This window comes from Halichoeres trimaculatus, unplaced genomic scaffold (assembly GCF_033239565.1).
Source record: "Halichoeres trimaculatus isolate MK-OKI-2021-1 unplaced genomic scaffold, fHalTri1.1 fHalTri1_scaffold_9, whole genome shotgun sequence".
Classification (NCBI taxonomy): Eukaryota; Metazoa; Chordata; class Actinopteri; order Labriformes; family Labridae; genus Halichoeres; species Halichoeres trimaculatus.
In genome coordinates this window covers 15,869,001-15,894,391 of record NW_027437188.1, presented here as the reverse complement: position 1 = coordinate 15,894,391, position 25,391 = coordinate 15,869,001, and the positions used below count along the sequence as shown (strand labels likewise).

At 39.0% G+C, this 25,391-nt stretch overlaps 1 protein-coding gene across 3 annotated transcripts; it reads left to right on the top strand.

Annotated features, from left to right (window-relative positions):
• Window positions 1-15,986: 15,986 nt before the first annotated feature.
• LOC141797437 (uncharacterized) lies at window positions 15,987-19,728 on the top strand. 3 transcript variants are annotated; one of them, XM_074678776.1, is made up of 2 exons: window positions 15,987-16,116; window positions 17,261-19,728. In XM_074678776.1, the coding sequence occupies exon 2, from the start codon at window positions 17,542-17,544 to the stop codon at window positions 18,751-18,753; it is 1,212 nt and encodes a 403-aa protein (XP_074534877.1). In that variant the 5' UTR covers window positions 15,987-16,116; window positions 17,261-17,541; the 3' UTR covers window positions 18,754-19,728. The 3 variants fall into 3 exon arrangements, with proteins under 3 accessions (XP_074534877.1, XP_074534876.1, XP_074534875.1); XM_074678775.1 differs by having other exon boundaries at window positions 15,993-16,245; XM_074678774.1 differs by having other exon boundaries at window positions 15,993-16,257.
• Window positions 19,729-25,391: the final 5,663 nt, after the last annotated feature.

Genomic DNA, 25,391 nt, shown 5'->3' with positions numbered 1-25,391 from the left:
GAACCACAGCATCACATTACTTCTCAATCATATTAGCTGAAGACAGCCACACACAACCGCTCTGATCCAATCAACGCAGAGGAAATGAGCTGAGGACATGACTAAGCACAATCTGAGCACAATTTAAAGGGAATGGATGAATGATCTTTGTAAGCCCTGCTGGCCTTTTCATTTTCCACTTATTTACTGTTAAACCTTCCATTAGCAGCTTCAGTAACCAAACTCATTCAGAGGTGAATCTCACAAACTCCTCCTTTATTTGTTTACCTACAGCGAGGTGAGTGAGCTCACCCTCTGTCTGATAAACAACCATTTCACACATGCTGGGAAATGAAACCCAGATACTCAGATGAAGCATCATCTGTGTGATCCAGGAGAATGCAGAGAGGACTCAACAGTGTGTCTACAAGAGCTGCAGCTGCCCTCTGGTTGGTTAGACTGATGGTTGACACTGCAGGGTGGTCTGTCAGTGTCGGAGTCAAGCATCATTAATGTGGCCAAGCATCCCAGGTATGTGGTTAATGGCAGTAAGAAGAGCAGTGTGCATTTGTGCCAGCTGCTCAATGAGGCTCTGGAAAATGTTAGAGAGAAAACAAGCAGTGATCACTTCACTGAGCTACAATGTGAAGTGACCATCAAAAGTCTTTCTAAGTGTGTGCAAATATGCCATAAAAAAAACTTTGAGCCTAATAGGGCTTTGTTACTATGGACTAAGTGTAATTTTTGTTCCACAATGAAGCGTTCATAAGATCTAAGGAGGAATTTAATTTAAATGGCATTTTCTTACCCCATTTTAAATCTGGCTTTGTGAGAGTTTGGGATAATGCAACAGGAAGTACTCTTATTTGATATTAAAGTGACTATAAGTGATAATATATATATATATATATATATATATATATATATATATATATATATATATATATATATATATATATATATATATATATATATATATATATATATATATATATATATATATATATATACATATATATATATATATATATATATATATATATATATATATATATATATATATATACATATATATGGCTACTCTGCTATATGTTTCCCATGGACTGTATAATAATAGATATGATCTTGAAGTATAATTACAATGTTTTATTCCTAAACTAATGACATGGGTTATGGTTACGATGTCATAGATATCAATGTTTTCTTGCTAGTTTTGGATCAAATGGTTTAAAATCATTTTAAGTTTTACTTTTACAGTGTATTTGACTGATAAAATAATAATCATAGTAACTTTTTTATGCAATATTAAATTTTCTTTCTGTCTTTCTTTCTTTTTTTTTAACACTTGTTGGCATATATTAGTAAGACAAATTGACCACATCTTTCATCCAATAATTTCTTTGAAACATCAGTTTGATGTCACAGTAGTTAAAGTAACAAACTTGGTGCACTTAATGTTTTCAATCAAAACGATTCGACTAAATTTCTTGTTTCACTGTTGAGGAATTCTGTATGATTTACATGAACATCATCTCTGTTTCTTTTTTCCTTAGTTACAAGTGTAGAATATTTCATTTTTTAAGAAAGGTAAACTTGCTTGGGATCGATAAAGCCTCCAGATCAGTCTGGAACAACTGAGGAGATGCTCCGGTGGAGGTTTATACTTCAAGATCACTGACTGGCTCATTTCACCGTCAATCAAAAAGGGATACGGCCTCAGACAGATCATCCAATCATCATGAAGAAGCCCAGCATCCAGGTCAGCCCACTGCCTCATAGACCCCCAGAGACGCTCAGTGTCCAATGAGCGGGACAAAGCCCAGCGTTTATCCAATGACTGTCCAGTTTCCACAGTGGAACAACCCACTCTACACTTCCCCGCTGAAGTCAGAAGACGCTAAAGTCAGAGGACGCTGAAGTCAGAGGACGCTGAAGTCAGGGGACGCTGAAGTCAGAGGATGCTCAGCGTCTGCCTGTGTTAAAAGTGCTGAGACGCTGCGAGGATGAATGAGGAGGAGGTCGAGCCAGTTACCTGTGATAGGTAGCTGCTTCTGAACAAAAGATGAAGGAATTCTAGCGCATATTTTGTCAATGAAATATACACAGAAGTACATATCATCACTTTTTGGGGACATTTTAGGGGATGCTGAGCTTCCCTTGCAGTCTAAGAGCAATCACCACTGATGTGTGGGTAATATTGGAGTAAATATTTTCACACCATTTGACCAAGCTCTCCTGCTTTGGGAGATTGTGACTGTCTGGTTTGGCCTTCAGTCCACCTGTGATGGAAACAGATGCATGTACGGTGCTGAGTAATTCAAACAATTTGCCATGCTTTACTGCAATTTTAGGAATTTGGCTGGTTCAAGGGAAGTAAAAAATAATTGTAACGTTTGATTACTAAATAGGTCTTAATCAAACAAATTGTTACCATAGTTACACTTTTGTCACAGAGAGTCCAAGGGGAACATTCATTAAAAACATACATCCTGTAAAGTTGTGGCTGCAAATATTCTCTTGTGCTTGAGTACAGTCTCCACAAAACTTGACCCATGCAAACATTCTTATAAGACGATCTCTCATAAACACCCAAGCTGAGGAATGAAATACATACACTTTCAGAACTAAGGTAGAGAGGAAGTACGATTGGCATTTTTCGAGAAATGATAAATGTTAATGATTTTAAAAATCTAAACCACAGCTGGCTTTAGATGAAACTGCTTTATACGACTCACACTGCAGAGCACTTCCAACATGCAAACACAAATTGCTAACACTGTTTAAGATGGGATTCAGGAGGGAAATGTCGTTTAATTTTGATGATTGAGACTATTTAACAGAACAGCTTTTATTGTGTGGGGGAAGATGAGGCAGACATCTTTATTCATAGCCTCAAACAAAAATAATACATTTGTATAGCCTCCCATTACGAATCTAACCCCATGTCCCTTCCAAACACTCGCACTTGTTGTAAAAAGACGAACTCCTCCATACTTCATAATTAACAATAATGGTGTATCAAATTAAATTAAATTGAGGGCCATTCACTCTACTTTCTTTCCTTTGTTGGCATCATTGAGCGATTATTCTGTTGTAATGAGTTTGCTTCATAAGCTGCTCTTTGCTCTGATCTCTAAACTCCCCTGCAGTGTCTCATAATGAGGTTAAAGGGTGAGGATGGTTTGAGGCATCTAAGACGTGTGATGGTGAGAGTGAGCCTGAGTCTGTGTTGCTATGACGTGGATGAATCATCATTGTGTCGATATTAAGATAAGAAAAGCCAAAAGATGTGATGAGGCTGTGGTGACAGTGGAGTGAATGGGGAATGACAGAGTTAAGTAATTAAGGTGAGGGGGTGGGGGAATGAAGGCCCTTGAAGGCTCTTGTTAAAGACTGACATGAAAGTGAACATCAGACAGGATGAGTCAGAGGAGTGGGGACACATGGGGTGCTGAGGTATAAAGCAAGACAAAGAAGGACACAACCCAAAAGGATAAAAGGCTCTGATTAAAGGTGGAGGGAAGGCACACAGGGATTGTTAGTTTTCATATTATGTTGCCGGTAAAAGCAGAAGAGAGAGAAGTCCTGGGAAGCAGTGACCTGCATAAAAACAGGACAATGATGTTACCTGAGTAATGGTGCAGTTTCAAACTTTCAACTCCATGAAGGATCACTACACACATCAATACATGATGAGTGAAAAGAGCTGGGAGGAGTTTTTAAGTGAACCTGAAAAGGTCTCCCTTCTAGACATTTGCCTGATCAACTCTTTAAAATGACATTATCAGCGCCAATATAGGTTATTTCGAAATGCTACTTTTTAGCTTCCTGATCAGGTCAAGCAGCACCGTTGATTTATGGCACATCAAAGTCTCTATGACAACATCTCGCCAGCTGACAAAGTTTGGTAGTGAGAAGAGAGATCTGTGTTTTTCTCTGCTGAAAATGATTTATGTGATTAATTTTGTAGTGATGGTTGACACAGGAGTGTAACTGTCAGACAGAAAAAGGACAGAAGAGCAGAAGAAAGCTAAATGGGAAAATGATACAGCCCGAGCTAAAGACTAAAACACAAGCTCAGCTGTTTGTTATGATGTTCATTCCAACCCACATGCAGCAGTTATTCTGCAGTGGTCTGTTTAAACTTGAGAGTCTATCAATAAAATGAAGAGTGAGATAACATTAGCTCTGCTTGGTAGATGACTGGCAAGACATATCGAGGATTTACTAAGATCACACATTATGGTCATGTGTTGGAGCACCAGACTGCCAACTGTGTCAAATATAGGCAGCTACCAAACTTTGGTACAAACTTACACTTCCTTGTTGTCAGGTTCCAAACAACAGCGCAACATAACTATTGATGAATACCTTACCTCGGGGTGTTGTATCGGATAAAAAGTTGTCTTGATCGAAGAAAATTTGTTGTGAGCTCATCTCTATTCAATTCCAAAACAAAAGCACGTGTTGTTGTAGGTCATGTCTTTACGACAGACTGCGTGAGACTCTCGGCCAAAAGGTGGCGATGTAGTCCAATTTAAACAGATCCTCCTCATAGCACACTTCATAATCATTTGCTTCGGGATCTAGTTACCCTTTCAGGCATCTACTGCTTTTTGCTCACTGGATTTAACAAGGAAAGCAGATGTAACTGAGAGCAGTGTTGTTGTCCATGGTCAGCTGGTGACGAACAAGACAAGTGACAAATCTTGTGCGAAGCTTCTAATAAGATTTGGGTCTTTCACGACTGGTAACAAGTCCAAATCTACTGTGATCAGTGCAGATTGACCAGCTTGTTGCGTTTTTCTTATTTTTTTTTAGAATATTATGCCTATTGCCAGACTTAAGATAAACTTAATAACTGAGAAAAAGAGTGATGGATGACATGCTGCTAAGGTGGGCTCAACCTATGGCCACTGATGCAATCTGGACTATCGTCAACTCATGTACAAGATGATGGAAAACCAAAGTGGATAGCTCTGTAGTGGATGTTTGAGGGACTAAAATGGCTCTATTACATTTTTCCCCCCACTGTTTTTCACAAAAACAGATTATTTTAAGCCACACAGCCAACCACCCCTTTTTCTTTGCAATGGGGGTATTAAATATTAATTGTTATGTGTTGTGAGATTTATGTTTAACTCCCCCTTGAGACTTCCTTACAGGCCTTAAGGGTATTTAAAGAGGGCACTTTACATTAGAGAACAAGTGTACAGTTATTTAGTTGCGTGCAGGTGTGTTTGTGTTTTGGGGTGTGGGTGAGGTGGATCAGTGAGTTTATATCATAACCAATTTCCTGAGGTACTCACTCATGCTCGACTCTGACAGACGCTGAACCCCTTCAACATCAGTTTGTGCCATTTGCCACATTTGAATAATTAGGGCAACTGATTTATGAAAAAGGAGAAAATGGAAAGATCAAGATCATGTGATTAACGATCTTGTCACCAGGTGCGGCATTATGTTTCTATGTTAGACTGTCTGTGTTGTTCATTAAGAGAAAAGAGTTCAGATTCATCAGGCTGAGACAGCCTCCTATCTTCACTTGTAGCAATATGAGAATTAGCTTACAATGCAGCCTCTGGACACAGATCATTAAGCACAAATTGACAAGCCACTGAGGTGGAAGTGTTAAATTCCAGAGCCTAGCTTCCTCTTTCCCTCAATCTTAAGTTTTGTTATCATCTCTCCCAGGGCTCTTTAATTTCCAAATAAATAAATCACTGGGTTTTCCTGCATGAGGACTGATATTGTTCCTGCATCTCACAGGCACTGCACTGTCATCACCACCTGAGGCATGAGCTACCATCAAGTGGATTGGTAATAATGGTATTTGGGTACAAGAAGTGATCTTGGATATTCATGTAATGCACCATCATTCTCTCCTTTTTCATTTTCCATCAGAATTTTTTTTTTGATATACAGTCGATCATATTTTTAAGCATAATCAGTAAGTAAGCATGGCAGAACCATACATTTGTCGAGTGCCTTATCTATAATGAAAATCCAGAATTTGTGAATAACTAACTTTTTGGATGGAGAAACATCCATAGCTGTTTTGAAGCTCTGTTTCACTGAGTCACTGGAGATTGATCGGGTCAGGGATTGATGGGGTAAGGGGGGATTGATGCAGTGACACAAAGAGAGAAATGGAAGGAGCAGAGACAGGTTGATAAAAGAGGAAAAATGCTGTGCAGGAATCGAAGTGGAGAGAGTCAACTCTGACTAATCACTCTAAGAGCACTCAGGCCACTGAAACTGAACTGTTTAATTCCTGCATTTGCACCAAGTGAATTTTAAAACATGGCATTCCATATCTGTACAACATTGTCTTCTTCTAAATCTGACAGCATAAAAGCTTAAACAGATAAGAGTTAACATTTCTGGTATTGACAATCTGGTCAAGGACAATGATTCAAATGCTTTAAACATGGTTTGCCATTTGACCAAGAATGTCCACAGTAAGACCCGTCACCAAACAAGGCCTGACAGTCAGTGTTCAATGTGGATAAAATTTGTCTTTATGTTTATTAAAATTTTCTATTTCCCCTTTTTTTTTTTGCAATTGTATTCTGTTTTGGTTTACGTTTCACATGTTTTCCCACCCTATTTTTGAATTGGGGCTGCAGTATAGTGGTGGTTTTGTCTGGGCACAGTCCACAGGGGAAACAGGATCAGGCATTAAACCGTTTTCCAAATTGCCAAACAATTCCCCTTGTTTCAAAACACTAAGGGATGTGTTTTCTTGTAGACTAGCAGATCAGTTGTGTAAATCTGTTGTTAATGATGGAGCCATGTTACGCTTCCACTGCTCTCTCCCCAGGGGAGGCGTGAGCATTTGTGTGGACAACCACCCTATTACAGGTGTGAGATGGGGCTAAATGGAGAAAAATGATGTCCAGCCAGGCAGACAGGACCTTGTCCCCAAGCACTTGTTCAGCAGTTTAATCTACAGCATGGGTCACCTTCTCCACCCACTTACAACACAGCTGCAGCACACCAAATCCGTGTTCACAAAACATCAAGGGGCAGGAAGATAAATAGTCAGGTCAATATGACTGGACTGCCTCCTCTTACTCCTGAGCAGCATCTTTATAACACTTAACCTTCAATTTAGAAAAAAAAGTGTTCTAAAATGCCCCATGAGGAAATAAAGATTTATACCAAATGCCAAATTCAACTATCTTGGGGGCAGCTGCTGAATAATTCAGACACAGTTCTACATGCAGAGTCTTGGCCAAATCCAGGCACTCAGTTAAGTCTGTGTTTCTGCTGTGTTTAGAGATAGTATTCATGACTTTCTAGCAACTTCAGTGGAAGTATGACCTACCTTGGAGCATTTTTGAATTAAACTTTGGAAATTAAAAGAAACACAGCGTGCGTGTGTGTGTGTATGAACATGTGCGGATTCTGAAAACTTGATTTTTTTTCACAGTTTTTCCTTTTTTTTCTTTTGTTTTGTTATTTAATGAAATTCAAGCAGACTAAGTCCAATAAATAGCTTCGAATGGTACAAAGGTAAGTGATTAACTACCAGAGGTTCAAAAAAGACAAGGTTATCAAAAACAACAAGGAAAATAATGTAGTTTTCAGAATTTCTTTTCTGCAGCAATAGAGACTGATCAAGCCTTGAAAGTTGGTGCTTTCAATGTCTTTAGGTGTCCAGACTTTTCTCGATTATTTACACCCATCTCTATCCTTATAAAACTAGTGGTGGAACACACCGTGGCACTCTGCCCTCATGACAGTATTTGAGAAGTGTTGTACTGCAAAAAAAACGATGGAAGAGAGATGGACAATCATAACATTGTAAATCAATGTTTAGTGCACACTTAAAGTCTCGGCTTTAGGTCATGAGTGTGACAATATTGCGTTCAATAACTGAATGATTTGACAGCAGCACAAAGCCTATCAGAAAGAGAAACTTCATTGGAGTCTCGTTATTTTTATCCCTCCCTGTGAAGTAGAAAAGCCTCGTCACACAAAACCTGAGAGAAAAAGCAACACCTCATACCTCAAAATAAAAGGAATTCTACAGCCAATATTTCTTTTGTTTCTATGCCAAAAAACAATTTATTGCACACAGGAAAACTATCTGAGCTGATCTATGAGAAGACAGAGGAGACAAGGGGCAGAATATCTGGAAATTCCTATGATGCAAATGATTCAGCATGTTCTTGTTTGCTGTGCTCTTATCCTCATGTAAGTTTCTACTTATTAAAACTTATTTAGGAAGAGCAGAAGAACCTAAGTGCTACTACGATGCACTTATTCAGACCACTTAATATCAGTTCTATGGGTGAGCATTTTGATCCATGAAAATACTGTTCAGTATCTCCATGAGTCATGTTACAATTCAGCTATTTTTTCTGGTAACAATCTCCTGACTTCTCAATTTCAGAAAAATAGAATTGAAAAATGCAAATACCATTATCCAGTTCTAAATAATAAATAATGAAACTCAATTCTTTATTTATCCTACATTGCCTAAAACTCAAAAAGATGCTCATGTGCTCATGTGACTCAATTCTGGACTTACCTAGCAACAGGAATGCTGAGATGAACACACTTTTCAAAACCTAAGTTTCACAAATACTATGGCCGGTATCTTCTTCACGTTTCAGAAAATGTGACTGTACCCACTTTCTGAGAGCACAGGTGTTGCAGGTGCTAAGTCGGTTAAGCCTGGTCCTGTTTGTGTTTTCCACAGCCAATCGTGCTCCCTTGGCACCACTCTTGGCAGGCGGCGTGTAACCCAGATGCCGTTAGCCACATTATTAGCCAATAAAGCAGCGCTACACAGTGTACCTTGCTAATAAATCCAACGAAGAAGAAAAACGCAACACAGTAAACAAAGAGCAATGATGGAAGACATCCAGCAATTCGCCTTCTTTGTGATTGGCATGTGGCTCTTTGTTACAGAGCAAAATCAAGTTTTGTTTCAGAGAAGGCTGTGTGCCGCGAGGAGAAATGCAGCCGCATGGTTAGTGACGATTCCTTCAACCAGTCATCAACAGGCTGTAGTGTTGTAGCTCCACTTTCTGAGGTTAAAGTCGGTTTAGTCTGGCACCCCTACGGGTGGCTTGTCTCGGTCATTTGGGGAACTGTCCCAGGAATAGCCAGTGGAAACGCCTTAAAATACCTGTAGTGCCGAGACAAACCAAACTTAACTGCTCGGTGGAAACAGGGCTTTTGTGTGTCCCTGTTTCATTTAACTTGCTGAAAGTTTTAACGTGTTGCTTTTTCACCTGCTGCTTCAGCTACATGGACATGGTGTCCTTGAATCTGAATTTTTTTTTTGTAAGTCTTCCTATCTTTTGGTAACAACTTTGTCTTTGAAAAAAGGCAGATGATATAATCTCTACATTGTCACTAGTTGCTTCATGTGTTTAACACTTGAGGCCCTGTCCACACCACTGTTGATCCTTTCTTTTTATGCAACATTGTTTTTTTTTCCTCATTTTGGTCCCAGGTCCACACATTAACAGAACTTAGGACACTGAAACTTTATTTTTTTTTGTAAACTCTGTTTCATCATTTTCTTGTGAATAGCAAATACAAAAGTTTTGGGAAACAGTGACTTGGTGGCAATTGGTTTTTGTATTAACTGCACGTGTTTTGATCAGCTTAGTACTGGTAGGCTTGATTGCATGTTTAAGAGGAAACCACAGACTGTAAAATAAATGGACATAGTCTACCTGACATCACCTGTCTGTTTCTGATACAGATTTTTGAAGCGCATGAGCTGGCAAAGCCATGTCAGAGTGGGACAGGCTTCTCCACACTAACAGCTACAGGATGCCCGTCATTCATGTGAACTGAGCTGTGCCTTTGATTGGTCAAACTCGTAATCTTGCTATCTTCTAAACTGCAGAGTTAGAAAATAATCCACCTCCTTACAGTGTGTGCCAAAAGAGAAATTAGATGGGAGACATTGTAACAGGCTGTACATGTCCATCTGCTGTGAAAATAGTGAAAATGATGTTGACTAATGCTTTGTTGATGTTAATTCAAGTTTTCAAAAAATTCTGTTTTTTTCTGTTTAATTCATTTTGATTTGCCATGTTGTTTTATATAGGGTGTCAACAAAGTATCTTTACAATTCATGAGTATATTATAAAGGCAATTGATCTTAATCAGATTTGTCCTATGTACTAAGTAGTTATCAAAGTTTTTAATTACATTATATTTGTATATTCCAGGTATCCTGTTTATAAAAGAGGCACTGTGAAATGAAATGTCTCAAAGTCATCCAGCAGAGCAGTTTGTGTTTAGTGATTCAGCATTAATTCACTTTGGCATTAGAACAAACCTGGGCTGGCAAAAATGCTGGCCACGGCAGGCAAGTGTACAGCTAACAGGCAGTTACTAAACAGATGTCAATAGAGTTCTAGAATATCGCTTGAAAGTTAATACATACTATGATTATTGATACAGTATTGCACTATAGTGACCCCCCCCCCCCACACACACACACACACACACACACACACACACACTAAAAAACGGCACAATTACATATTTTAGTGTATTTTTATAATAATTATTTATTCTGGACACGAGCACAATAATTGGAATAAAAAACTGGGACAGACATAAGCATTTGTTGAAAGAAACCCAGCTCTTTTGATTTGTGGTTTTAAGCTTTAAGGGTAAAAACAATTGAGTTCACCCTACTGAAGGGTGAAAACAAAAACAAAAAAAAATCGTGATTTAAAAAAATAAAATAAACAATGAGTCTAGTTTCACCAATATTAGAACAACTACAAAAGGCGAGTGCCACTAGTGGTAGAAAAAAACTAAACCACAAGGTGGTGCCAAAAATTAGTTGATGTGTCTCAAACAATAATCTCTCATCATTCGTTGCCCACCCCCCACCCCCATTTTAAAATTCTCGGAGCACTGTCCATCCCTCAGATTTGGCTGTGTTATTTAACCCCTTAATTCAAATCGATCATGTCTGATTGAAATTACTCTAAATTTGAGTGAGCTTGAATAAATCTAATTTATCACTGTTATCAGTCATAAAAGCACTGCTAAATTAACCCACTATGCAATGACACGGGCACAAAGTATGATGACAATGAGCAGAGACAGAATCTGTAGAGTTAAAATTTCCTCTCTCATGGGAAAACTTTTCATTACCTGATGATCTGTGAATCCCCTCTCCCAGGCATAATATAACTCAGTAACTCGCCTCCAAACTTTGTGTGTGTGTGTGTGTGTGTGTGTGTGTGTGTGTGTGTGTGTGTGTGTGTGTGTGTGTGTGTGTGTGTGTGTGTGTGTGTGTGTGTGTGTGTGTGTGTGTGTGCTCCGCGTCGCTTTCCACCGAGGCTCAGTGAGCAGATCACAGCAGTCCGATTAAATCTGATGTTAGTAAATTTATCCATCCTTTTTATAAGCGCCCTGTTAATATTGGGTATCCACATCCCAGAAAGTTTGGGGAAAAGGTCCTTCTTCACTTTGTTTAGAAAAAGTAGAGACGTTGCTTCAGAATTTTAAATTCCGTATTTCGTCTTCGCTACTTCCATTAAGTCAGCTCAGCCTCTGTACTTTAGAAGCACAGTCTATCGATATCACTTATCCGGAAGATCCCAGTGATGCTGCGTATTACGCCTCACCGGCGAGGAAAGAGCGCAGAGATTATATGCTTCTTCAAACGACCAGCCCAATGAAACCCCCTCCGTCACATCTTGTGCTGTAGATGTAATCCTGCACAGTCGGCTGTATCCTCTGCAGTCCGATTTTCCATCAGCAGATCTGAGCAGGACAGACTGTAGTGCAGGAAAAGTCTCATCCTTTCATCCTGTCTCGTGCGCAGTGCACACTCTGTCAGAGGATCTTTATTTTTCGCGCGCGTGCGGGGTGGTCATACGGGGGCTGGCCAGGCAAGACAGCACTGGACGTTTCAGAGAGCTATAAAATATGGAAAACTTAATTTGCGTTTTCCTGAAGGATATTTGTGATCATGGAAATAGAAACATTAAGCCTAATGTCTAAATTAGTTTTTGACCTTCTTATTCTATTATCATCTGTTGTCATTTCATTCTAAAATTCCATATTCATTGCATTTTTTTTAAACCAAAATCTGTTCAGCTATGGACAAACCACCAATCTCAGTTGCAGGACTAATTCAGTTTCCTGTGGAGTCTTGTGCATTTTACAAACCCTATCAGTTTATGTAGACAACTGACAACATTATGTTGTTTGTACATTATGTTTACTGTAGATGACCATCAAAGAAATCTTTAAAAAGTAAAATGCTAAAAAAATGATTGGTGACAGCTTTTCCTGCCCCTCCCATTAACAGCTGCCTTGTCTTTAAAGCTTTTATTTGAAAGGCAAATTAGTCTGAAATTGTGGTATCTGGAAAAAAAACATAGATAGATAGATAGATAGATAGATAGATAGATAGACAGATAGATAGATAGATAGATAGATAGATAGATAGATAGATAGATAGATAGATAGATAGATAGATAGATAGATAGATAAGAACTTTATCCATTGGGAAGGTTCCCTCAGGAAATTCAGATTGTAGTTGTGCTTTGAAAATCACATCAAAAATAAAATATATTTTATAAATGCTACGTTTTTCACAGACAGGACCAAATAACCACAAAACAATTGACAAGTGTTCACTAAAGAAAGGAAACGTTATAGCCCATTTGATTTTGTTAATATGTCCATGAATGTTTTGGTTTGTTTGACATTCAGAAAGATCTAACAACTGAATTTGTTTAAATTAAATCACATGGTTCAGGGCTTGCAATTTAAAAGTTACTAATGTTGTCAAAGTGTTTTACAACAGGTAATCCCAAATAGACTGTACAATTTTTCATTTTCTCTGATGTATTATCCGACATGTTGTGTGGGTGAGAGTGATCTGACAGTGTCTGTTGATGCTGAAATGGGAGGACAAGGATACAGTCACCTCACTATGGTGGAAGAGGGATAAAAGGCACAGCTCACAATGGCTGACACATTTATGCTGAAGTCACAAAGTGGGGTTATTGATTGAAGAAAGCTGGCAAGGTACCCTAACAAGGAATACAATTTACGTGCAGTCACAGTATGTGTTGTCAGCAATTTCCTTTATTAGCATTATTCTATTGACAGCTGTTATGGCAACTCGCCCCCTCACCTGAGAGGTTTCTTTTCTCTGAGACGGTTGGTGGGAAGTCTGCACTGTACTTTACACCTCCGAATCAAAGATCTCATATCAGTGTGGGTAAATCTGGTCTCTTATTATTACATTGAACTTTTCTGGTGTGAGCGCTTAAAGTCCCCAAGAATCTGTTTTTTTCACAACTTGAAGAAGAAAAAGAACAGCTTTCAGCTGCAGAAGAGCTGCGGAGACATGTATATGAAATAATGTCTTGTTAAACTTTTTTTTCATACTTTTATACAATTATGTTGCTGCACTATGAAATATGTTGTTGGGACATAAGAAGCTGCACAGATGACACAACATTTTACAGCTGCCTGGAAAAAAAAAATAGAGCATGTATCTGATGCTATTTCTTGTTATCAGGTTAAAGGAACTTTATCTGTGTGTGTGTGAGCTCTCAAATGCCCTCTGTATTTAAACTGCATAACTTAGCCTGTGGGCCACGTCAAAGGATACAAAGGTGACACAAAATATGGATGTTAAGTAAGAAATTTCACAAAATCTGAGACGGACAGCTGAAAGGAAGGGAGGGGACGGAGCGCACTAGCGCTGTGCGGAAGGACACATGACCAGTTAGTTAGGTCCGGATAAATGTTTATATTTTCGAAGACTTAATGCGCTTAAAAAATATTTTATGTAGCGTACTCTTAAACTGTGGTATTACTTTTTGATTTGAGTTCTTGTAGGCAGAGAAAATAGCCTTTGAATTTGGTACCGTCTCTCCCTGTTGGCGTCTATTTCTTCGTCACCATCTATTACAGTTTGTGTCTTACTGAGAGAGAGGAGACCACTTTCTACTGTATCTAATGTCCTTAGTGGTCACATAGAGCTCATACAACCCCACTTCAAAAAATCTGAACTCTCCCTTTAAGGTCTAGCAGTGTTGTGCTCTGTGACCAAATGATGCTGTTCTGTAATCCAGCAGAATAGGCCCTCTGTCTGTTTGAGGCTAATGACTCTGGCTTTGCTCTTGTGGCCTGATCCTAAACAAGAGGGATAAAAAAAATGAGTGTGGATCATAAGATGTCAAGCTCTAAAGAGGGGCTGAATGACAGTCATTTGGAAAAACAAATCCAGAGCTTGCTCTTTGTTTTGGTGTTATAGTGAAGCCAAAGCAAACACTAACTGCATGTTACAGTCCTTAAAGCAATCATATAATTAGATGCTGCCTGATTGTGGTATTCAGGTGCTGCAGTGGTAGAAAAGCTGTTTTTAGACATGATGAGAACATGATGGGGAAATAAAGGGTTACCTGGTTTTTTTTTTGGATAACTGTGTCCCTTGTAGCTGTGAATTACCCAGGCATACCAAGGAGCAAGCCAAAGACAACTGCCAGCTAAGTGTTCCTCAGTCATTTTAAGCAAGCCAACGTTAAAAAAGAGGACAGGTGGGAGCATCTAGACCCTCCTGTAATAGTTAAAGGGAAAACTTAAATCACTGTATGTAGGATGTCCAGCTTGAATGTGGGGAACTGATTTTGATTTCTGCACAAAAACAAAAACTCTAAAACATGTTCTTATGAATGAGGCCAAAAAGTGATCCCTGAGAAAATGTCCTTACCCCTGAGTCATTTACCTTTAAGTTCACCTGTCATCTCTGAGATGGGTCATGCATTTCCTTAGCTGCCCTTTCAGGAACAAATCATCTGTCAGTGTATGTACGGGTTATGTAAGAGTTGAATACACAGATCAGATTTTCTCACCCTGTCTGGAATAGACTCCACATTGACAGCGAAGTGTATTATTTTGAAGAGCCAAAAAAACACTTGATAAAAGTCCATGTGTTGTGGAGCTGCTGAGAGGCAGAACCACCTTTTATCCCATTTCAAGGTGAGGATGTTAATGCAGAGAGTTCAAACCTCTCTGTGGGCCATCACTTAATAAGTGCCCTCCTCTTACTTTACCCATCTGCCAAATAGTGCCCTTATGAACCGGTTTAGCTGGATTAGCAGGGCCCTGTATTGGAGTCATCCTCTGCAGCAGCCCCTGGTGAACTTCTGCTCCAGTAGGTATTGAGAGACACCTCACCTTCAGGCCTTACCAGAGATTATTAGCGTCCACTGAATTTGTGCCCTTTTCAAAAGTCAGCAGGAGGCTGTCAGACGAGTTAAGGCAGACAGCAGGAGATGCTCGTGTTCCCAGTGACTAGTTTGGGGCTTCCAGCCTGTGGAGAGAAAAGCAACAGATGACAAAACAAAGAGTTATTTCCAATTCCAGTCAGGTTTTGATGTTCTCTTTCTGTCTTTGCTCTCTTTTTCCTGTTCTTCAAGTAGAATTATTCCTTTCTAATGTTGACGATAGCATTTGATCTTTACTGATCATCACTTTGAAGGTGCATGTCAGGTAGATTAAATCACCTGACCCCAGCTCAGTTTCTCAGACTTTTTGGCAGGTGTACTTTAAAAAAATGAAACTACAGCTTATTAATCTTATAAATAATAGTAGTCTACTTTACCAGTAATTTTAGTAAGAAACAGATCAGATACCTTTGGAAAATTGCTTTTTTTGGCTTAGTGTGTATGTGACTTCCGCTACTTCTGGAGCCAGCCTGAAGCAAACACTCGAGAAACAGCAGATTTTAGCACTTCCGCATTGTCTCAGACCGGAGGTTGTTGCTTGATTGCAGCGTATTTTTGTGTGCACAGTTGTAGTTTGTCCTCTGTTTGTCCACACGGTAAAAGACTGTTAAAAACTCAATCAAAAATATCCTATCGAAACTATATGTCTCAAACTGATGTGATATCCTAGTTTGCCCTGTACTATACGTAGTTTTCTATAATTGAGATCCTTTTGAGCTTTTATTTTGAAGGCAGATTTCAACGTCACCAACGGAAATACTGCACTTTGTACAAACTGTCCATTCATTCAAGAATCCTCCACCTGTAGTATGTGTTGTGTGGGATCGTTTGGGGCTGGAGTCCACCCCACCGTTTTTGGGCAAGAGCCAGTGTAAAGCCTGGACATGGCGTAAGACTATTTGATTATTCAAAGTCTCGTTTTTTCTCTCGTTGCACGCTGAAGCAGCTCATCGGAAAGTTGAGAATGTCTTTCTTTGAAATGCAATGTGTGCTGGGCTGTTGGAGAAAATTATCAAGGGTAAGAGGAAAGGTGGGTGTTTTCACATGTACTTTGTGTGTTTATCAGCGAAATATACTGCCCTGCTGCTCATGGGGGAGACTTGAATACTGTAAGCAGGCTGAGTCTAAAGCAGCAACGCAGCTTCAATAGCTTAAACAATTCAATAACGCCTAGCGATGAGTTACCCCCATAAAACTTAGCATTACACCAAAGGTACCCCACAAAAAACATGGGTGTTGTAAGTTTGGACAACAAACTAACCTCCAACTACTGAAGCTCATGCTGTCCTTTCTAAAACAGCGGTGGTAGCATTAGCATGCTCGCGTTAGCATCAGGTATAACAGTTGTAGAAGATGGGAAACTTTACAGAGACAATTAGCGAATGCTAACATTGATTTAATAAATCTGATAACGCTGCTCCATCGTGTTTGGTGTGTAGATAGCCGTTTTTAGCTAGGTTTATAGCCAGATTAATAAGTTAAACATAACGATGTTCTCTTTTTGCTTGTGGCTGGTGCAGTTTGCCAATTTAGATGAAGTTTGCATTAAAATCAGTTTGTTCTCGTGATATTGTCATATTGTGTAACTGAATACAGCATACTTTCTGTTGCTACATCTGTTATAAGAGATCGTTTAGTTTGATAAAAGACACATTTCTAACTTGAAGCAGAAAGAGACAGACTGGCAAAGAAATGGCACATTGCAACATAATGTAAAGCAAATTTTAAGATAGTTTGCAGAAAAAGAAAAGCCCAATTTAAAGCTATGGCAATAAAAACCAGACATACAAGTAATGATTACATAGTTGTGTCTACAGCCTGTCATAAAAAAGTGTTTTGGCATCAGAATTTGAGTTTAATTGTATCTGTGTAGGCAAATGAGTTCAAACACTGAATTAAAACTGTCAGTAGCGTCACGATGTGTGATCATTGCATGATAATTGTTTGAAAATGGTTGCTCACAGTGGATTCAAGTAATACATCAATTGTGATTTATATGTATTGTGGCCAAAATATCTTTGTGTTTCTTGCAGATATCCAGCAGCTGATACGGGTTAAAGAAGAGGTTCCCCTTGAATCGAGCCATAGAATGATGAAGGAGGAGCCACTGAGGGAACACATCAAAGAGGTGTGCATGACCAATCAGGAACAAGAATCATCCCAACGACTGGAAGCTAATCATTTGTTCCCATTGACTTGGACCCATGTAAAAAGAAATCTAATTTCAGGCAGCTTTGTTCAAGCAAAACTGTAGGGAGCAGAGTGGAGATGCTCTCAGCCAGCATCTCAGCTGATGCCATAAAAACAAAAGCCGATGGAGTGGACTGTGGAAGATCAAAACCTGGGGGAGGCTCCATTGGCTCTACTTGTCCATCAACAACCAGATACACCCAACATTGCCTGCAAAACTCATGAAACTGAAGAATGGCAGAAACCTTTGTCAGATTCTGAACATGAACATGAATGTGAAGGTGAGGACAATGGATCAAGTAAGACCAAGACACCTAATCCAGGTTTAAAAACTCAGGAACTTCATGTGAACTACACAAGAACAAAATTAGGGGAGAATTCTCATTGCATCCTGAAATCCTCTGCAAAACTTGACCAAAAGAGCCTAAAGATACCCATAGAAATCAGCACCAGGGCAAAACCCTTTACTTGTGAAGTTTGTGGGAAAGGCTTTGTACGACAAATAAATGCCACAAAACACACAAAAGTGCATACAGAGGAGAAACCCTTCAGTTGTGATATTTGTGGGAAGAAATTTACTCAGCAAGATCATGCTTTCAATCACATGAGAGTCCATACAGGAGAGAAACCCTTTAGTTGCGATGTGTGTGGGAAGAGATTTTTTCAACAACACAGTGTCAAGAAACATATGAGTGTCCATACAGGAGAAAAACCATTTAGTTGTGATTTATGTGGAAAGAGTTTTAGTCACCGAGACCTGGTTAAAACACACAAGAGGATCCACACAGGAGAGAAACCATATATTTGTGATGTTTGTGGAAAGGGATTTAGTCAGCAACAGCAACTTAAGAAACATATGACCGTTCATACAGCAGAGAAACTCTTTAGTTGTGATGTTTGTGGAAAGTCATACAAATATGAACAACATGTCAAAGAACACATGGCATCCCATACTGGAGAGAAACCCTTTGGTTGTGATATTTGTGGAAAGGCATTTTATCTTAAAAAACTTCTTAGAGAACACATGAAGTGTCATACAGGAGATAAGCGTCACAGATGTGATGTTTGTGGGAAGCGGTTTACTCAATATCAACAAGTGAAGAAGCACATGACAGTCCATACCGGAGAGAAAGCTTTCCCTTGTGATGTCTGTGGTAAGAGATTTACTCAGCGACAACATGTTAAGACACACATGATAACAGTTCACACAGAAGAGAGATCTTTGAGTTGTGATATTTGTGGGAAGACATTTAAATATGTACAACATCTGAAGAAACATAAGAAGATTCACACTAGAGGTACAATTGAGCATCTGCAGGAGAGAGAAACCATTTAGTTGTTGTGTCATAAGAGATTTATAGGAAAGGCAAACTGAAGTATACAAGATCTGACCCAGGAGCAAAACCTGATGGTGCTTGCTGAAAACAAGAGATAAATGAGGGTGTGAAGTGTGCAGTGACTGATGTTTTTAATAAGAAAATGCCAAGAACAACTTGAGAATCCACTCAAATTAAAAGCTGTATGGTTTTAGTTTTATTGTAACAACATCAAACTGCCCAAGACTCATGCTAATATATTGTAGCTAAAGCTGGATGATTTGAATGAAATGCTTGATGTTTAAATTTATTGTAACAATTGAGATACCACAACACTGCCACTTTAGTATGGGAGGTTGAGCCTTCAATCTTCAGGCTCCTCTCCTTTGGATTTATCCCCCATGTGTTAACTTCCCATCCAGAAGGCAGACACCCTCTGTCCTTTAAATGGGAGGCTAAAAACTTTTGTTTGCTCATTCTGACGCAGAACTGGCTCAGCCTATGACTAGACTGTAGGTATGCTGCTATGGACTAATACTCCTGAGGACTTGGCACACTGAGCTCTTTTCTCACCTTTCTATTATTATCTCTGAATGTATTCATTGAACAGTTTTGCAGGTAATTAGCTTTACCTTCTGTCAAAGTTTTCTGCACTATTGTAACAGAATTTTCTATGTACCTACCACTGTTCTTGCTTGTATGTTACCTTAGCCCTGCTAGATTCAGAATCCAGTGTTGGATTGTGTTCAAGGTTACTGGCTGGTTAAAGGAAGCTTTGCTGTTGACAGAGTCATGCGTGTGAGAGAGTCATAATGAGTAATTTTTAATAATGAAATAAAAAGCACAGTTTACACCTACACTTTATTGAAGTGTCACAGTGTGAGTTTTGTGCTCTGGGCCGAATGATGAGTTATGATATACTGTTGTATAAACTCAAACTTTCTGCGTACATAAAAATTTGTACAAGTTCTGTAAACCCAATGCAGGGTACATCTTCACTTTGTAACTTAGAGTGGGTTTATGATTCTCATGCACAATAAATGACCAAAACTGCTAATTTAGTTTATAAAATGTCTTGAGCAAGTAAGTTTGGACATAATCCAAACATTTCACTTTGGACTTGTAAGGTTTAAACATAAATAACAAGTGACTAAAAAAAGACATTGATAGTACATGGGGTATCATTCTTTGTTGATTTTTTTTTATCTATTTCTTTTTTTAAAATTGACTTTGAAAGTAACCATGGCTACTCAAGTCAAAAGGGCTTCTACAGCTATGAAAAGTATACCTTGGCCCTCGTTTTTTTTCTTATAAATCATCTTTGACTGGCTATAAAAAAGGTGGCACAAATTTTGTGGGTGAAAATAACTTCTGTTATGTAAGAATGGCATCTTATATGTACTTACCTAAAAGAAAAGTATTTTGCTCTTAACACCACAGAGAGAAGATTCATTATGAAATCAACTGCCAACAATATCACTTGGTATCATGATTTTATCATGAAGTTAAGGCAAAAAGGCAGTCATATCACAGTAAGTATGAAATAATTTTTTAGGAGAAAAGTGAGAATATGCTGATACACCCAACACTCATCTTTCATGTACCCACCAGTCATGTTGTGTGCCATTTCAGTCCAAGGAGCTGCAGAGACACATTACTGAGGTGCAGCTAATATCAATGACACCATGCCACTCAAATGGGAAATACTTTTGGAGCCAATGTTTAATTTATAATTCATTTCTGATTAAAAAAAAATAATTGAAATTAGTATGCTTTAAATGGGATTTAATTAAGAAGTCCCCACCATTAACATGATATTATGCCTGGCAAGAATCAAAATGTGTTGGGACATTCGGGTCTAAGCCAAGTGTCATTATTTAGTTTCCAACAAAGAAAAAAGAAACTTCTGTCTTGTTCCATCCCCGTGTCTTCTTCCTCTCTATCCTCCTCTACACTACGCAGCACTGACTAGCACACATAAACATGATGTATCCACCTTGAATAATGACATATAGTTAATGATGCTAGGCTGAAAACAAATGTAAGACTGTTTCCAGAACATCATGGCTCCGCAAATTGCCTTTTACTGGAAACTTAACAAATAAAAGAGCTGGGCCTGTGATGGATTTTTAACATTCTCATAAGCAAATTTGTCAATGCAACATTAGGGGACTGAGAGGATAATTATTATCCCTAAATTTAATTATTGGCATGTTTTTCACGGGTGCAGACTTGAAATGTAAAAAATGCATTGGCCATGTACTGAGAGATTGCTGCCTTTGTGTTCAAAGAAGATCCTCTGGTTGTGATATTTGTGGAAAGAGATATTTAGAGTGAAAAATGCTGAAGAGACACATGATAGTCCTTACAGAAGAGAAACCATTTAGCTGTGATGCATGAGGGAAGATATTTACACACAGCGATATAATGTTAAGTTACACATGAGATCCCATACTGGAGAGTAACCCTACGGTCACAATGTCTGTGGAGAGAGATGTACAGAAGGAAAGAATATCACAAAGGAAATGATAATCCACACAGGTGAGAGGCTCTTACGTTGAGAGAGCCCATGCAAGAGAGGCATGTGAAGGTCCACAGGGGGGGTGAAACATTTAGTTACAGTGTTTATGGGAAGAGATTAAAGGAATAGGAATATTGAAACAAGCACATATGAGCAAATGAGAGTAACCCAATAGTTGTGGTGCTTGCTGAAACTGAAAGAGCAAAGTTTTACAAAACTCAACACAGGAGAAAGTCCATTTGGCTGCAGTTTTATCTGAAAGAGATTTTCATCACAAGAAATTATCTAGAAACACTTTAACTAACAGGGCTGACCTTCAGGAGGTGATTCAATCTACATTAATATACCTTCATGTATTTTTTTTTAACTTACTATAAAATTTAAAATAACAGTACAGGAGTGAAGGTCAGCTGAAAAGAAGCTGACAGTGCCTCATTATGTCCCCCTGCTGTATAATTCCTTGGCCGGCTTGTGTTGCCTTAATTCTCCAAGAATAGTATGGGAGGCAGGACCTGCAGTTATCAGCACCCTTTAGAAGTATCTCCAGATTGGGTGGTGAAGGCAGAGGCCTCATGAGTCCGATGAGTTAGGTACATGGGATAATTGGGATGTGTCATATAAGTTGGGTGCATCTTATGAGTGATATGTGTCGTATGAGCCGGACGCACTGTTTGAATCGGGGGAGTTGGGTACGTCGTACGAGTCGGGTGTGTCTCATGAGTCAGGTGAGTAGGGTACTTTATATGAGTGGGATGTGTCATGCAAATTGGGTGCGTCGGATGAGTTGGGTGAGTTGTGTTTGTCATTTGAGTCGAGTACGTTGGGTAAATTGCGTGAGTGGTATGAGTCGGGTGAGTCATGTACATCATAAGGGTCACTTGAGTTGGGTACATTGTATGAGTCATGTATGTCGTATGAGATGCTTGAGTTGGGTGAGTGGGGTATGGGCCACTGCTACTGCTGCTACTTTTTTTTGCACTACCTCAGATTCATATTCATATTTATTCATATTTATTCAAATCCTGTGCAATACAATAGAAAAACTACCTCATATTGTACACTAAGAAAAAGAACCTAAATTGTGCTGTGCACAAGGACTACAACTCATTTATATATCTTGTACATTTAAAGCCTCTGCAACTTCAAGTTTTTTTTTCTCTTTATCTTTTTAATTATATATATTTTTTTGTATGTTTATTTTTTTCTAACTAACTATGTATGGCACTGAAATGAGAGGCTCTCCAATCTCGTTGTGCATCATGTAAAATGACAATAAAGGCAATTCTGATTCTGATAGAATAGAATAGAATAGAATAGAATAGAATAGAATAGAATAGAATAGAATAGAAAATACTTTATTTATCCCCGAGGGGAAATTCAGGAGTCACCGCAGCATTTAAGAAAACAAAAGTAAGAAAGGGTATAGAAAGTGCAAAAAGGTCCATAATAAATTAGATGACGACATCCCGTCCATCACTCGTCCACCACTCTCCAGCCCAGCCAGTCTCCACCTCCACAGGGTCTAGGACTGAGCCTCCCCAGCAGTCTGTTCAGTCTCTGTCTCCTGGATCCTGTCTGCTCACAGCAGGCGAAGCTCCTCCTATGTGGGGCTGGCATCCGATGTCAGCTCCATCAGCCACGTCCGTGAACAGCACGATGCCGCTGGGTTAGCACTGCTAGCTCGTCCATCCCCCTGGGTTAGATCCCACGATCCCAACAACAATGGATGGAAGGACAGGTCCACGTCGTCACCTCCCAGCTCACATCCGAGAACCAGCACGTCGTCCTCACCTCCTCCTCCTCAGCTCGAGGGAAATCATCAAGCCCTACACTAGTTAGCATTGACATGCTACAGGCTGCCAACAGCTAATTTCGCATGTAAACAATGCAGCCATGGTTACATGTAGGATCTCCAGACAAACACAGGAGAAAAGTAGTAAAAAATATCGCCGAAGCCACAAAAAGTTTGGTGTCCATGACCAACAATGAACCATACAAAGTAATGATCCACTCCAAATACAAAGATGACGAAAAAGAGACGAAAAAAATTACAAGAAACGAACAAAGAAGAGAGAGCTGCTGCAACAGGCAGCTACTTGGGCAGCGCCTAGCAACGGAAAGATGATGTTGTTTGAGTTGGATGTGTCGTATGAGTCGGGTGATTTTTCCTGATTGTCATGCTTTTACTTGCTGCACTTTGACATTTGTTTTAAATGTTGTATGTGTAATAAATAAAATCTATTTTTATTATTCAAATAACTAATAATGACATCAGCCCACCGAAGATAAGATAAGATAAGATAAGATAAGATAAGATAAGATAAGATAAGATAAGATAAGATAAGATAAGATAAGATAAGATCTTTATTGTCTCCCATGGGAGAAATTTGTCTTGGACGTGAGGGCCAAGGCGACACTCACACTTCAGTTCAGTCACACTCAAGCATAAATGCATTTGTAGTTTTAGGTCACAGCCAGAGCAGCAAAAAAAAAGAAAAGGAAATAAAATAAAAATAAAAAAAGAAGCCATTAGATTAGTCTGTGGTCAGTATGCAGCAGAAGAACTGGTTTTTGTCTCACCCAGAAAGTGCTCCATTCCCTAGTTTTTAACAACTTCATATCCCATACCATTTTCTATTCACTCTGTATTTCATGTGCAATTTCCGAAGTTTATTATGCATACTGAACAATATCTGCAGGGAACAGCTTTACTCCTGTTATGCTACATAAAAAGAGTGTTGCTAGTTTTTAATGTCTGTCTGGGTCTTGTCTGTATGCTCAGTAGTTCATCAGCTTCTGGGAGAATTTCTTGGACATGCACTCATAAAACCAGGATTTTTTAAATGTTTCATTATTGGTTTTTATTTTACAGCCTTGCTACATCTTTGTGCCTTTGGGCTGTTCTGTTTTAGAGGTTGAACTTAAAATGTATTTTTCTCTATTTATTTGGTTTGATAGCAGGGCATCTCCCTCTTTTTTCTTTTTCTGTTTTTACTAATCTTGATTATACAGTTAATAAGCGAATACATGCTGTTGAATCATTATCAGCAGATGAAGTAATAGGCACAATCAGAGCTGAAGACATAAATTAAGTGTCATTGTTGCCACAGCTAAGTGTGGTGCAGGGGTAGAGACATGCTGTAAAAATAGCCTCTGAAATAGACCTATTTACTGTGCAGTGCTGCAGCTTTTGAGTGAACGGGCAATGTAGAGGCACATCAGATGCTTCATTTCAGTAACAGTCATTGAGCTGTGCATCTCTTGATTCGAAATGGGTTGTTAATGGGGCATGGAAGAAAATCTGACTTGTGGAACTGGCACATTGACAGCTGAATAGCAGCACAGATTTACTGAGCCCCATCTCGTCCCGAGCTGCAGTGAAACTGTAGAGCAAGCCACATAGGCAAATTTGAATCACAGCCATACATAAAATGATGTGTTCAAACATATTCTCATTCCAGTCGTGTCATAAAGGGTCCGCTGCTGTCTCACAGCCAAGTGCCATAATAAGGAGTATTGTCTACATCTATGTTTGACTGACCACATCTGCCCTGAAATATAACATATTTGAGTGTGAGCCAATTTGTAATTAAACAGCATACTGATGTGGAAAAGCTTCAGAGATCTACAATGCTGTGTGGGTGGGAGTGATGAGAGAGTGGCTGTTGATGCAGTGGCAGGACAAGGATACAATCACCTCACAGCGTTGGGAAGAAGGGCAAGAAGCTCAGCTCACAATGGCTGAAGTATTGATTGAAGAAAGCTGATGAGGTGCGCTAACAGGGAATAAAATTTCCAGTTGAAATCAGTAATTTCCAGTCCTGGCATTCAAGATAGTGTGCTTTTGATGACTACTACAGAAGTTCTCCCTTAAACCAGAGGGTTTTTTTTTATCTTCTCTTCTGAATCGCTCATCAGTGAGAGTAACTGTGGCATCTAATTGCTCCATTGATCTGTTGTGAAAGTTAAAAGCCTTAATAACCATTTTTGTTAGTGAGTAATGCAGTCTGTTATATCAAATAATAGATTGGCTTTTGAAAAGTAGTTGTCCCATATCTTTGTAAATCAACTCTTTGTCCTTTCCTTGGTTGTGATATGAATGATGAATTCATTTCTGCTGATTTAACATTTTATAAC